Source organism: Danio rerio, chromosome 22 (genome assembly GCF_049306965.1).
Source record: "Danio rerio strain Tuebingen ecotype United States chromosome 22, GRCz12tu, whole genome shotgun sequence".
NCBI classification, from domain to species: domain Eukaryota; kingdom Metazoa; phylum Chordata; class Actinopteri; order Cypriniformes; family Danionidae; genus Danio; species Danio rerio.
This window is the reverse complement of record NC_133197.1, coordinates 22,394,569-22,411,252: the sequence shown is the minus strand read 5'-3', so window position 1 is coordinate 22,411,252 and position 16,684 is coordinate 22,394,569. Positions and strand designations below refer to the sequence as shown.

The 16,684-nt window shown below is 32.0% G+C and overlaps 1 protein-coding gene across 5 annotated transcripts in view; it reads right to left on the bottom strand.

Annotated features, from left to right (window-relative positions):
• LOC101884238 (adhesion G protein-coupled receptor D2) overlaps positions 1 to 16,684 on the bottom strand; it is a 139,031-nt gene that overhangs the window by 60,955 nt on the left and 61,392 nt on the right. The window contains exon 21 of one of the 5 annotated variants that reach the window (XM_073937823.1): positions 2,944 to 5,958. The exons of the other annotated variants lie outside the window; for them this stretch is intronic. Within the exon in view, the coding sequence (XP_073793924.1) occupies positions 5,953 to 5,958 (6 nt within the window). The 3' untranslated portion in view covers positions 2,944 to 5,952. Of the gene's footprint in view, positions 1 to 2,943; positions 5,959 to 16,684 lie in introns of those variants that run through there. 5 annotated transcript variants of the gene reach the window in all.

Here is a 16,684-nt window from a genome sequence, read left to right as displayed (position 1 = left end):
CAAAGAGTCAAAACATGTTTAGACTAAACGAGGAAAAACGCGTTTTAATGCTCACAGATAAACAAGACTCAGCAACTGGTGTGTGTGTGTGTGTGTGTGCCTGTGCTGCTTTTAAAGTCCAAGTAATCAGAAAGTAAATGATCATCTGTGTGTGGTGAAACAGGAACAGGTGTGAGTGTGTGGTGCATGACAGGATTTGTAGTTCTTTTGGTGGCAAATTTGTAGTTGAGTGAAAGTAAATGATTCCCAGTGATCTACAAGCCTGGATCACTGGTGATTGTGACATTATTGGTGATTGTGCTCGAAATCTACATTTATGACACCTACATTTTTATTTATATAAAAAGTAAATGTATACAAATATATTTAAAACAAATTTAAAAAAAATGCGTATGTGATTAGGCTACAAGTCATTGTAAGTGGTTTTATGTATTGTTTACAATAGTACAAGAAAAATATAAAATTTTCTAAGTAATATTTGTTTAATAAAAATGGTTTAAGTATCCAGGAGAATAGATTGTAATTGTTTAGTAGTAGTAGTAAACGTTATTGTCCTTGACAGGAAATTTGTTATGGGCAACATCATATTGCTGCAGACATTGCATAAAAACAAACAATAAAACAATAAAAATACAGCAGTTACAAAGGATTACAAACGTACAAAGGATTTCTTATATTGATTCAACCTACACTTAGGGACTTTATATATCTCCTGCCAGAGGGAAGCAGCTCATAATGTAGAAACAAAAAATGAGTTAGATCATTCAGAATCCTTTTCACCTGATCAAGGACACAATTCTTATATAAAAACCAAGACTTTTATTTCAGTATGTTGATGCACTTCCTAAAATGAAATGCTGAGTAGGGGCAGGGCTTTCTTTTGCGCTTCATCACTCCAAATCGCAAACTAACAGTAAGTGAAGATATTAATATGCATTTCCTATGGAAACCCTCAGGTTGACGTCAACTACAAGTCTGTAACTCCAAACCCAAAAGCAAATGGTCCAATTCTCAGATTACTAAAAAAAAAAAAACTTAGTGGATTTACTTGCACGGATTAATTATCAATTTAAGAGGAACAATATAAGCAAGCAAAATGAATACAGCAAACTTTGATTTCACGCTGACTTTATAGAATGTCCTTTTTGTTTAAATTTAATTTATGTTGCATGTTTGGAAGCTTCATGTTGTAACTAACATGATTCAAATATTGGATCTCCAACTGAGTTTGAGAAACACTCTCTACAACGTTTATTCTGCGAACGATGCATCATACATAGATAGTTCAGCCACAAATTCCCTTATTATTTAGGAAGCACACCTCTAAACCACCTCTGGCTGTGGTCGAAAGTAGATAAGCTCAAAAAGTTCCCGATTTACTGTACATCTGTGATTAGGTGAACAAGCTCAATGGGAAAATGTGCCCTTGGTGTACATTTTTGAGAACCGAGACATATGTACTTATGGGTACATACTGTATGGCTGACTTTACATGTAAAACAAAGGATACAGGACGGTACCACTGAATGCTTACCTCTATATAAATGACTTTTTGAGTGCGAATGGTTCAAGATCGACAAAGAACAATTCTAAAAACCAGGACAAGGCACAAGGTCGCAATACAAGCATGAGGCTGTAATACTTTTTACCATGCTTTTAGTTTGCTTTTGAAAACACTATTGGTTGGGTTTTCAGAAAAAGGGTGTGTGGGTCAGTCTATGGACACGCACGAGAAGGACCTTTATATTCATAAAATTTGTACTTGACTTTACAAGAAAGTGCACAGGAGAAATGTCCTAGTAACATATATGAGATTTTTAAAAATGTATACTTTAATTGTCCACCCTGTAGTGGATTTTTGAAAAACAAAAACTGCAAGACAACTGTAATGTAAAGCATACGCTGACAAAGGAAGTGCGGATCCAAACGCAGGATTATTAAACAGAGAATGGTCAGGAAAGCAACGGTCAACACAGGGCCAAACAGATGTATACAGGGAGTTCAGTCGTGGTCAAATAACAGGCGAATGGTCAGTCCCGGCAGCAAGCAACGTAAACAGTAAACAAACAAGCAAAAATCGGTACACAGCAAAACAAGGCAAGGTAAATGCATCGTAATGTTTACAAACAGTATAACAAGACTCAATGAAGTGTGCATGTGTGCTGTGTATATAGTCCTTGTAATTAGTCAATGATGATACTCTGGTTGTGAGTGTGTGCAATCAGAGGAATCTGGAACAGGTGCATGTGAGCGGAGCATTACTGGAACTTGTAGTCCATGTAATGGCAGATTTGTATTTCTAAGCAATCTAGGTGTTTATCAGCAATCTGCAGCCACTAGATCACTGGTGATCATTACAACAAAGTACTTCAGGCTAAGTCCCTTATTTATCAGGGGTCACTACAGCTAAATGAACCACCAACTATTCCAGCATATGTTTTACACAGCAGATGCCCTTCCGGCTGCAAAATCCAAGGTACATATTTGTTGGTTCTTAAAAATAGTAGTCCTGGTCATACATTTCCAATGAGCCTATGTTGGATCAGATTGGCAAAAACACATCTTAATTTCCCATAGCAATAATTGTAAAACAAAAATGTGCATTTTGATTGAGAATCTTCAAGTATTTGCAAAGTTTCCTTCCCTAACAAAAAAAAATGCATTTCTGAGAAATTTTATACATCTGGTTCAGGTCAAAAGGTTTTATGAGGTTTACAAAGAACTGTATGAAAACCTTTTCTGAAACCAGTCTGAAGACCAATATGCGTAACCCTACTCAAAACTTCAGCCCAAGGTTTCCAATGCTTTGTGGAAGTCTATTCTTTCCTCAAAAGCAACCAAGCAAGCGGCTAATCGAGAAAGATCGGTGGCATAGGTAGTGTGAAAGAAAGCCAAATAATGGAAAAAGAAAAACCATTATAATTTTATAAATCTCTGAAAGGAGCATGAATAGGCTGCCCTTGGATGCAAAGAAAAGGAGCACAAAAATGGCAGTTTTTCATTATTTTTCATGATTGTGACTATTCACTGCATGAGTTGTGCATCTTTAGGTCTGGGGGAGTAAAATAAAGAGGACAAGTGAACAATAAAGATGAGGGTCAATTAAAAGTTGAACTAACACTTTAGATGTTAAGACCAGAAAACCATTTTAGAGCGTACATGCTGAAAAGCATTAGAAACGTTGTAATGAAAAATGTGGTATTTACAGTAATTAGCTTTTAAATGAGCTAACAACACAACAGCAATAATCATTTATCCTTAAGATGTTCAGAAATGGTAATTTTAGTTCCTTAATGACACAAATGAAAAAGAAAACAGGAAACAATAAAATGTTTAAAGGGCACCTATGGTGAAAAATCTACTTTTCAAGCTGCTTGGACAGACATTTGTGTTAGTATAGTGTATATACTGTCATATTGGGGTGATATAAACACACCCAGTCTTTTTTTTTCAAATTAAACAACAAAAATGGTGGACCAATTGGAGCAGTTTTTAGATCGACTGCAACTTGACGTAGAAGTCCGGTCCCCCCGCCCACCAATATTGATTGACAGCTGCACGCATTAACATGTCTCCGTAGTAATGCATATAACCATATCAGCAAGACAGGTTGAGCGCAAAGCAAATAAAAGTCTTGAAGCATCTTCTTTTATAATTGTACTGACATACGGGTGTGGTGCTGAATTAATGTCGCTAAAATCGCTGTAATTCATTATAAACATGCATTTTAAAAACGTTTGATGATGACTGATGAACACAGAGAGCTGAACAGATCTTTTAATCGCAGTTGCTTTGCGCACGTCCTGTCTTATTGATATGATTATAAGCATTACAATGGAGACATGTTAATACGCGGCTGCCAATCAATTCAGTGGGCGGGAAAACCACACTCCTACGTCACGTTGCGGTGGGCCTCAAAATGGGAGGGTTTTGGATCCTATTTAAACGTAAGTGTTTATATCACTCCAATATGACTGTGGACACACTATACCTACACAGTTTTGTCCAAACAGATTACAAAAAAAAAATTTTTTTTTATAAGTGCCCATTAAAAAATCTTTTTGAAAAAAAGTTAAATAAAAAGGGTCAGTAAAATAATGGACATCTTAGATAATTCAGGACCAGAAAATGTTATTTTCAAAGTTTTATGATACTCAGGAGAACTTATAACAACCAAAAAGAAACTGAAAAAGTAAAAAACAAAGCAAAAATTCGAAAAGTCACCCTGAAGACATTCTAAATGTGTGCTTATCTTTCAAAAGAGGATATAAAAAAGGTGAGTCAATAAAAGACTGGAATTTGCAATATCACAAATGTTATTTTTAATCAAATGTCATAGTCGAAATATTCCACACAATCTCACCAGAATTCAACAAATTAAGCAACTAAAATGGACAGAATCAGCTAAAAAACAATAAATACAAATACTTTTCTTTCTTAAACTGAACAAAAAGAAATTACTGACAAAAATATTTTGACATTTAAAGAGCAGAAAAGGGTTCATTTCAATCAAAAACTTGAGAGTTGGAAATAAGCAGCTAAAACCTACATTTTTCCCTTGCTCTGTTGAATAATGTAGCTTTTCATTCTGAAGTGAAACAAAAATGGAGAAGACTAAAAAAAGTGTGTGCATCAATAAAATGAAGGACATTTAAGACGTTTCAAAACAAGAATGAAAAGTTTAGCAATACTCAGAAGTCAAAAAACATAAATAAACAAAACAAAAAGTCACCCCAAAGACATTCACACAGAACATGTTTACAATCTTCTGTTTACAGTAGCAAGTTGGCATGACAACTGCTTTATTTGACATTAGCATTGTGGAGGAGGCACGTTTTTAAAGAAGCATTGCTGTGTCTCGCATTTTAAGATGCAAAACTCTATGCTTAACCTCTTACAGTGTACTTTAAAAGCACAAACAAAAGGTCCAAACTTATAGTTCTCGTTCTTCAATGGAATAAAAAAAATTAATAGAATTTTTCCTCAAAAAGCAATTCAATTAATGATTTTTGACATTTTAAGAGTTATTTTCGATGAAAAAGTTGAGTCAAAACCTGATTCAACGAAACGTATCATTTTCTCACTCTCAAGATGTTCCAAACTCTTACTTTTCTTTCTTCCGCTGAACAAAAATATTTTGAAACAGCGTTAAGGTGAGTAAATTATGCCGGTATTTCTTTACTTTTGCTGAATTGTTCATTTAAAACCTTTTTTTAGCAAACTCATGAACCAACCAAGTCAGTCAAATGTTTCATGTATCAGTGTGTTTGTGTATTTTACAACTCAAAAATCTGTCCTCACTTATAAAAACCAAAGAAAAGGTGATAGAAAAACCCATTCGGCTGAATAAAAGCCCTAGAGCCGGGTCTCAAAAGGTGCATGAATGAACTGCCCTTGAGGAAAGAAAGAGGGCACATTTGCCAGTAAAAGAAAACTGCCAATATTTCTTCATTTCTATGGTGGTGGGGATTGAATATAAAAGTTAAGAACTAAAGGAAAATTAAAAGTTGTAATAACTTAAGGTCAATACTTTCCAGCAATTCTTTTTTTTTTATTTTGCCATCACACCGAAAATATTCTCAAACATAAAACCATACACTTTCCGCCAATTGTGCATTCAAATAATTGAAATATATTTTTTGTCGCAATTTAACCACCAAAACATTCGATTAGCAACAGAAATCAAGTCCTTTTATTCGAGATATTGATTAAAGTAGCAGATGATTGTTGTGTTTGGCTCTGAGGGTTTAATATCTGTGTTGTCTGACATCTCTGATCGAGTGGCATCAATCAAGCAAGGGTTTGGAGTGTTCAATTAGCCTGGGCTGGATCACAGTTCATCATCATTGACAACATGATTTGGAGGCCGTTCAGATGGCCAGTGTGTTGAAGAAGCTCTTCATTTCAGAGCCGCTGAACTCCCATGAGGCTCTGCTGCGCTATCAACTACTGTCAACACTATCCTCAAATAAAAGAAAATTCAGAGAAATTAGTGTGTGTATGTATGTACTAGTCTTTTGGCAAAATCAAAATGTTATGTACAGTTCAAATACAATTTGAGGTGACCTTGTTATAATAATACACACTTAGAAAGGTACAAAATCTGTCACTAGGGTGGTACCTTTTTAAAAGGTACACTTTTGTACCATACAGGTGAACACTAATACATTTAGGGTACACTTTCATACCTTTTAAGCTACTATATGGCACACATTTGTACTTTTTAGGTGTTAATATGTACACATTTAAAAACAATTAAAATTTTGTTAGAAACAAAACTGCACATTTTGAAAAGGTGCGGTACCCAGTGACAGATTGTGTACCTTTATTTTTAAGAGAGTGTTATATACATGAACAGTTCATTTGCAGAAAAAAAAAAAAAAACAGATAAGCACCATTTCTCAGATTTTTTTTTATAAAAATGTACTCTTTAATGCTCAACGTTAGCACATGATTACTTTAAACTACAAAATACAATCTACGGTTTAAGTAACTTTAAAAACCCCTGTTTGTTTTTTTGTTTGTTTGTTGTACTCTTCAATGTACATTATAAAACCATAATCTGAAAATTTAGTTACCTGTTTTTGACAGTAAACTCTTTATACATTAAAGTACTAAATAATATTTAATAATTATGCCGTAACCATTACTAGTAATCTTTTTATTATACAAGACTGTCGACACAATCAACAATGACATACATTAATAATAGTAATATTATTAATAACAATAATAATAATAGTAATAGCGATTTGTTACAATAAATAATTAAATTATTATAAATGTATTTATCACTCTACAAATGCCTTTACATTCTATTATTATTATCATCATCATCATCATCATCATCATCATAGTTCATAAATATTTACGTTTAAATAGCTAAATAAATATTTTACTCTCAACAAATACATTTAGCAAACATTATTATGATTATTACCAATAATCACAAATTTTTCAATGCTTTACAAAAATAAACATTCATTTATTTTCTTTTCGGCTTAGTTCCTTTATTAATCTGGCCACAGTGAAATGAACTACCAACTTATCCAGCAAAAAGTTTTCACGCATAGAATGCCCTTAAATAAAGACAAAGGAAAATTAATAAATTACAAATAATCTTTTTAAAATGCTCTTTATTATTTTTATAAGTGGTAGTAGTAGTAGTAGTAGTATTGTTGTTATTATTATTATTATTATTATTATTATTATTATTATTATTATTAAATAAATTCATAATAATAAATGTTCTTCATTATTTCAATTATTACCTGCACACATTTAAGTTAAAATAGTTTAAATTAAAACTTCACTCTCAACAAATACATTTAGCAAACATTACGATAAATATTACCATAAATCACAAATATTTGAATATTTTACAAAAATACAATATTGTTTTCACATAAAGATATTTGTATTATTCACAGATACTGAAATAGTAAATATATTCATTTAAATATATAAATAACAGCCCTTTCTTCTTTGAAATGCTCTTTAACATCAACATGTCCAACAGTATTATTATTACTATTGCTGTTGTTGTTGTTGTCATTATTATTGATTGTCAAATAAATAAATAACAGTCCTTCTTTCTTGAAATGCCCTTTAGCAACAACATTACTACTACTATTATTATTATTATTATTATTGTTATTGTTATTATTATTATTATTATTATTATTATCATTATAACTATTATTAATATTATTACTGATTGTCAAATAAATAAAAAACAAAGAACAGTTCATCATTATTATATTTTTTTATTATCATCATCATTATTATTAATTGTTAAATAAACAAATAACAGTTCTTCCTTATTATAATTATTATTAATGTTATTATTATTATTATTATTATATTACCATTATTATTATTATTGATTGTTCGAATAAATAAAAAAATGAACAGTTCTTCATTGTTATTATTATTATCATCATCATCATCGTCGTTATTATTAATTGTGAAATAAATAAAAATAGAAATAATTATTTCATATATATATATATATATATATATATATATATATATATATATATATATATATATATATATATATATATAGTTGAAGTTAGAATTATTAGCCCACTTGAATTATTAGACCGCTTGTTTATTTTTTACCCAATTTCTGTTTAAGAGAGAGCAGATTTTTTCAACATTTCAAATCATAATAGTTTTAATAACTCATTTCTAATAACTGATTTATTTTATCTTTGCCATGATGACAGTAAATAATATTTTACTAGATATTTTTAAAGACACTTCTATACAGCTTAAACTGACATTTAAAGGCTTAACTAGGTTAATTAAGTTAACTAGGCAGGTTAGGGTAATTAGGCAAGTTACTGTATAACGATGGTTTGTTCTGTAGACTATCAAGAAAAAATATAGCTTAAAGGGGCTAGTAATTTTGTCCCTAAAATAGTGTTTAAAAAATTGAAAACGGCTTTTGTTCTAGCCGAAACAAAACAAATAAGACTTTCTCCAGGAGAAAAAATATTATCAGACATACTGTGAAAATTTCCCTGCTCTGTTAAACATCATTTGGTGACATCATATATATATAAACATTTAACTTCTTTTTAGCAAACATGACAGCATAAGAAATAATGCAGATCAAATGTCCACTGTATCAGTAAGTGTATGCGTTAAAGTGAAACACTGTTAGTATTTATTAAAAGTTAAATCTGGGTTTAAACTTGTGAAAGGCTTTAGACTCAGTCTGAAAACAGCTCTGTGCTCCTCTAAGGAATCAATACCCCGAGACAGCAGGGGGGTAAAAGACAAAGCGCTGTAAAGCCCATTGTTTTACATTACACTGTCAATTTCCTCTTTAGTATTGCAAATGAATGAGGCTGTTTTTGATCATATGCCTTATTCGCGTTTAATCTTTTATTGTGTTCGGAACAAAGTGGGGAAAAAACATCCCTTGCATATTACCGAAAATGAGCAATTAAAATATAATTGAGTTAAAAATACAATGGCACGGTTAGATTGTTTAAAAAGTTAATTCATTAATGTCGAGCTAAAAAACAAACACGGAAAAATGGAGCACATTTAAATGCATTGTGTTTTTTGGGGGTTTCAGAAGAGGGGGAGATGCATTTTCTTTTGAACTGGTCTGTAAAATGGTGAAAATGTATGCAAAGGGATTGTATTGCTATACATCAAACAAAAAGCATAAATTATCTCCTAACAAAACTAATTAGGAAACAATTCTGTTGTTTAAAAACAGAATGTTGTGTTCCAAAAAACGCGGAACACCCCCAGAGAACAGAACGCATTCGGAAGTGGGATTTCACTAAAATAATCAGTAGAAATGCAGATAATGCTACTCTGAAGGTGCAAATAGATGGAGAAATGAACATGTTTTTCTTATTCTCTAGTCTTTTCTATGGAATTACAAAAAAAGGCTAAATTAACTGAAATTCCAGAGCTGTAACTGGCAAGTTTAGTTATTTGCTTTGACATGAAAACTAACATGTATGATTGATGTCAAACACACTGCATTTATTATTTCTCAGAGGGATTTATTTGAGGTTTGGCAATTTTATGCAAAATTAAACATTGTATCTATCTTGATTTAAGAATAATTCCAGGGATTTTTACTAATTTGTCCTAGTAAACCACAGAAAAAAGTACACAGGCAGCAAAAAAACAGGAACAGGTATTGTGGTTCTTAATTATTTAGTTGATCAGATCGCTTAATTGAAAATACAGTCAATACCTTGCCAAAACATAGTTCACCTTTCTCAGTTTTGCAGATTTGTCTTTAGTGCAATTTGACAAGCTTTTTTTACAGTGCATTGTGTTCTGTGTCCTGATTAACCCATTGTGTTCTGCGACTTGATTGGCTGTAGACCACTGTCAATCAATCCCCTTCATGCCATACAGTACAGAATGCGTTCAGCTTGCCAAATTGACATAAATTTTCGATCACTAGCAGTGTGACTCTGAAGTGCTGTACTGTGTTTGCAAGTTTTATCCCCAACAAACCCCACCATGTCGATGAAACATTCTGCATCATCAAAGACACCCACAGTAGCACCCAAAAGGCAGAGGAAGATGCTAGCGTCACACAAAAAGTTGGACTTGTGGACATGCTAAAGGAAGATAAAAGTTACGCAAGTGTTTAAACAAAAGAGAAAAGTGAAAATGTTAATGCCTTTCTGAGAAAAGCGTATAAAGTGTGTAGTGAGGGGTTTTACAGTCTTAAAATATCTATAATCATTGTAAAAAATAAGCTGACTACTTTGTGGATTTCGCCTATTGCTGTCTGTTTTTTAGAACGTAACTTTTTTCGATTAACGAGAGACCACTGTACATGTACGGTATGAAGTACATTGAAAACAAACACCTGGATGTACTTTATCCTGTTTATTACATGGCTACTTGCCACAAAAGGTAAAAATTTGACAAAAAACATTGTTATAAGCTGCAAGAAACTAAACCAGCTGAAAGGAGCATACACTAGCATGTATTATTCAGCAACAACATTGCTGCAACGCAGAGGGCTTTTGTATACAACTGAAGGGCAATATTTTGCAAAAACAACCATCTGAATGTACTTTATCTCACTTTTGACATAACTACTGGCCTCAAATTGAAAATTGGTCAACATTATTCATATACCCGCATGGACCCAAGATTCTCACTGAAATGAGAGGATGTAAGGATATGCGAGAAATCAGCAGATTGGATGGCAACATAAACATCCTGAGGTATCGAGACATTTGTGCTGCCCATTACATTACTAAGCACATGAGAGGGCAAATTCTTCAGCAGTATAGCGATCCTTCTAATACTTCAGTCTCCACATCAAAGTTCCTGAAAGCAAAGAAGGTCAAGGTGCTCCAGGATTGACCAGCCCAGTCATCAAACATGAACATTACTGAGCATGTCTGGGGTAGGATAAAGGAGGAGGCATGGAAGATGAATCCAAAGAATCTTGATGATATCTGGAAGAATGCTTTCCTTGCCATTCCAGATGACAAATGATATTAAGTTATTTGAGTCATTGCAGAGATGTATCGATGCTGTCTTCCAAGCTCATGGGAGTCATACACAATGTTAATTATTTTTCCACTGCACCATGACTTTATATTCTGTACTCTAGGAAAATCCGACCTTACTGTCCTAATTAAATAATTAAAATCAAGGCATGATCATATTTTATTTCGGTAAAATAAGCATAATCGTGATGCCTTTGCCTTTCATATAAGCCACTTCTGATACCAAATGATCAACTAGAAGTCAAGTTATTATCTATTGTTTCTAAAACTTGGATAGGCAGCAAGACTTTTGTCAGGTAGTGTATATTTCAACACCTTAACTCTTTCTGATTTTGATTGTAATGAAACGTGCCCTTTTTGTAAAGCTGTTTTGTAGTGATGATTATTCCAAAAAGCCCCATACAGTAAAAGTGAATCGAATAGTACAAGCGCAGCCGAGATCACTGTGTGTTTCAGAGAAGAAGGCCTTTGCTCCTCATTTCCTCTGACGCGACACAGAAACTCGTCCTCTTTTATGGATGTCTGCCTTCACGCTTTCACTTACTTCGCCTCGCAGTAATAAATGATTATAAATCTTCACAGCTGACCACCTCGTCTTTTTTTTCTTTTTTTATCCCCTAATGCACCAAAAGTTAGCGAGACGAGCAGCTACAAGATTCTCCTCTTCTTTTTTTTGTCTTTATTTATGACGTTGTCCTTGGTAAGGGAAATTTCAATGTACTGAAATGAAAACTATGATTAAAGGGACACAGTGTATGGGCAGAGAAGAGAATAGCGGCGCTGCTATATAGATATATAAATATATATATGATGCTGCTTCGGGAACAAATGGAGCTGACCGGATGGAGTGACAATGTCTCAGAGAGAGAGAAAGAGAGAAAAAAAGAACAGCATCTGATTTTAGTAAGCAGTAATGGAAGGAAACAGTATCTATCCACTGGACTAATTTATCCCTGAGAAAGACTTTTTTTAGGCCTTTCGCTGTTCGCGGTTGGAAGCAATTTCTCAATTTAGAGAATAGCGAGGGACTTTGATGACGACACGAGGAGTATCAGGTGTGTGTGTGTGTGTGTGGTTGAAGGCTGGGTTGAGGTTATGTTCAGGGCAATTTTAAACAGAGGTTGGTTTGCTCGGTGCGAAACATACAAACACACAATTACACCAGCAAAGCCAGATACGTGTCAACATCTGCTGTAATAATGTGTCTTTGTGTAGTTTTATATACTAAAATGGCAACAAATACACATATATTATCTATTTTTGTATGTTGCCGTGATTATTTTCATAGGCATCTTAAAATAAAATGCATTATTAATGTTATCATTCATTACATTCATTCATTCATTCATTCATTTTCTTGTCAGCTTAGTCCCTTTATACATATAAAAATATATTGATCTTATTCTGTGATGCAGAAGTGGGTTCGTTTTTGGTATTCTGTTAGAACTTATGACTTAGTTGCCTAAGGGAGAAATGACTAGGATTAATAAAGGAATACACTTAGGTACATAAATATTGGGACATTGACACAATTCACACAATTCACAAAACATTTTTGGCTCTATACACCAACACAATGTATCTGAAATAAAACGAACAAGATGTGCTTTACTGCAGACTGTTACCTTTATTTGAGAGTATTTACATCCAAATCAGTGTAGGAATTACAACAGTTTGCGTCCTGTATGTGCCTCACACTTGTTAAGGGTCCAAAAGTAATGGGTATAGTGTATCTGTGTGAATGAGTGTGTATGTGTGACCCAACCCAGTGATGGGTTGCAACTGGAAGGGCATCTGCTGCGTAAAACATATGCTAGATAAGTTGGTGGTTTATTCCGCTGTGGCAACCCCAGATTAATAAAGGGACTAAGCCGAAAAGAAAATGAATGAATAAATATCAAGCAGCATAACGAGACGTTTTTAATGTAAAAAAATATCAATGGAGGTGAATGAAACCGAAAGTCTGGAGCCAAAATATTAAAATGGTCAATAACGTAAACAAAGCACAGTATGAACTGTAAAAATGTTATATTGTTAAAAAAATAAGTTAATTTATTTAATAAACTATTATTTAATAAATAATTAAATATGAATTATATATAATGCAATATTAATCATATATATATATATATATATATATATATATATATATATATATATATATATATATATATATATATATATATATATATAAAAATAGAAGTAATATCTGCACATAAATGTTACACACACTTTAAAAAAATATTAATTTACATTACATTAACTATTTAAATTACATTTTTATTATATTTAAATAAAACACATATATTATAATCTCATATAATTAAAGCATTGATATATTATTATTGCTGTTGCTATTATTTTATCGTAATTATAATAAATAAATAGATGTGAAAAGTTAAATATTGATCCTAAAAATCTACTTAATTAATCATCAAGCATAAAAATGTCCACAATGGGTGTATATTAAAAAATAACAGTATAATTATTCGGTAACACTTTATTTTGATGGTCCATTTGAGTATTAGTAGACTGTCTGCTTAATATCCGCTGATACTGCTCCTTCAACAGACATTTAACTGACTATAAGAAACTTTGCAAGTACATGTCAACTTACACTAACCCCGACCCCAACCTAACAGTCTACTTAGAAATAGTTGGCATGTAGATGCAATGTAAATTAAATTTAACAAACGAACCATCAAAATAAAGTGACCAATTATTCATAATAATTCTAACTTGTGCTTGTCATGTATATATATATATATATATATATATATATATATATATATATATATATATATATATATATATATATATATATATATATATATATATACACATACACTAAAAAAATTATGTCTGCAAAACTGTTGCAAACAATTTATTTGTGTTGAATTTAAACTAACAAATTAAATGTAATAAAACTCTACTTAATTTGTTTAAATTCAACCCAAATAAATTGTTTACAGACATTTAACGTAAAAAAGTGAGTAAATCCAAGGAATCATTTCTGAATATATTTTTTTCCAGTGTGTGTGTGTGTGTGTGTGTGTGTGTGTGTGTGTGTGTGTGTGTATATATATATATATATATATATATATATATATATATATATATATATATATATATATATATATATATTGTTTGTGTTTTGCTTAGTTCCATGTTTTCATTTGTCATGCATGGTCATTTGAGTCACCTCTTAAAATACAATAGTCACAATAGTTATTTAATCTCCACCCCCTCATCATATTGTTTAGCCTAATTGTTTCCACTATATATATCCCTCTGTTAAGCTATTTGTTGTCTCTTGTGTACGTTACTTCCAGGATGTCTGATTGTTATGCTCTCTCTGTCCTTGTTTTGATTAAGTTTTGATTTGAGTTTAATAAACCTGAAAGACTGTATTTATATCCTCACATTTCTTTCCTTCCTTGGTAATAAGTCATCTTTGCTATCATTAGTTAATGCAATTTAAGTTAAATAATGCTAATGTTAATGTTAACTCACGGTGCATTAACTAATGTAAAGAAGCACAACTGTGCATGATGCATAAGTTAATGTTAAACTATGATTAAATAATGCTTTAAAAGATTATTTCTACTTAGTTAATGCTAGTAAATGCATTAACTAAAATGGACCATTATTTTAAAGTGTTACCAATACATTTTACTGCAATTATAGGAAGAAAAAAACTGTATAAAGATTTAAAAATCCAATTAATTATCTCTGCACAGCCATTTAATTAAACATAAATGTAAAACCTAATGGTGTATATAATTGTGACGGCGGCTAATAACACTGAAGTCAATTCTGTCCAAGGTCAGTGAACGTGCATCGCTAATATCGCTCTTCAACAAATAAATCCTGACTATCCCACAGCTAATGGACACCCATTCTGACTTTCATCTTGCTCAGATTACGTACAGAAAACGCAAAGAAACGTCTCTTCACGTTAAACTAAAGCTGAGGAATCAATCCTGGAAGGGTCAAAAGATCCAGGCTTTCTCTGTTTGTGTCAAGCAGAAACTCCTGCATGTGGCATTAATTACCGAAATAGGAGACAGAAAAGCTCTGGAAGAAAAGAAATCAGACAGTTTTCACGCTTTTTTCTTTTTTTTTTTTTAAGAGACCCACTAATGTCTCTGACGCCCCCCAGAAAAACAGTTTAATTAAGTTGTATACACAGCGTTTACTTTAAGTGCCAGCGGTCTTTTTAGAAAGGGGCCAAATGTCAGCTGTGGGTCTTGACGCTGATATACTGCAGAACCGGATCGAATTCGGAGACGTTTTGGGAAATGTCAGAGAGCGCAAAACCAGGCCCAGCTGTGAAACACAGATCTTGGCAGAATTCCTTCATGAAAAACGTAAAGGGAGGATTGAAATGATGGACATTAACCCACTTAAAGTCAGCTTGAACTCTAAATTAAGGTGAGAAACGGCAGATAAAAACATTGTAAACACACTTCACCTACTGTATCAATTTAGAGTTTTTTGGGAAGTGATTATTAATATGAGCAAACATAAATCACTTTTAAGTAGTGTAGGGCAAAAAATAATCTAAAGTAATTGCATCCAAAATAAAAGTTGGTTTCGGTTTTGGTAATATATTGTGTACACTGTAAAAAAAAAAAAATCACATCTGTTAAATTACAGAAATTTATCATAAAATAACAGACTGTAAATTACAGAAATTTACCGGAAATTTAAATTTAAGGAAATTTCTGTAATTTAACATCTGTTATTTTGCAGTAAACGTCAGTAATTTAACAGCCGTTATTTTACTTTTTTTGGCACCCACGCTTTCACATTTTTGTATGTATTATATATTTATTGTGTACAGTTGAAGTCAGAATTATTAGTCCCACTGTTTATTTTTCCCTGTTTTGTTTAACAGAGAACATATTTTCAACACATTTCAAAACATAATAGCTTTAATAACGTATCTCTCATAACTGTTTTATTTTATCTTCGTTATGATGATAGTAAATAATATTTTTCAAGACACTTCTATACAGCTTAAAGTGACGTTTAATGGCTTAACTAGGTTAATTAGGTTAATTAGGCAGGTTAGGGTAATTAGGCAAATTATTGTATAACAATGGTTTGTTCTGTAGACTATCGAAAAAAAATTAGCCTAAAGGGGATAATAATTTTGTAAAACTGCTTTTATTCTAGTCAAAATAAAACAAATAAGACTTTCTCCAAAAGAAAAGATATTATCAGACATACTGTAAAAAAGAGAAAAAAATTCCAAGGGGGGCTAATAATTCTGACTTCAATTGTGTATGTGATACACATAAATAAAAACAAAACTGCTCAAAACAATTTTGTTACATAGTTATTAAAATTCATATATAATTTTAGCATATACATACATATTTTTTAAATACATTAAAATAAACATTTTATCAAATATATGCATGCATATGTGTATTAATTAGTGCTGTCAAAATTAGTTAACGCATGCGACTCATTTGAAATAATTAACGCGTAAAAAAAAAATTAACACAATTAACGCAGTTGCAGGTTTTTTTTTTATTTCCTGTTGTGGTCGACATGTGTTTAACGTGCAGAGAAATGTAGATAAAACCAAGGAAGAGCTTTTTAAAGGCAAGTTTCAGTATAAAACAATTAATATCGCATCACCAGAGTTTCATGCAATT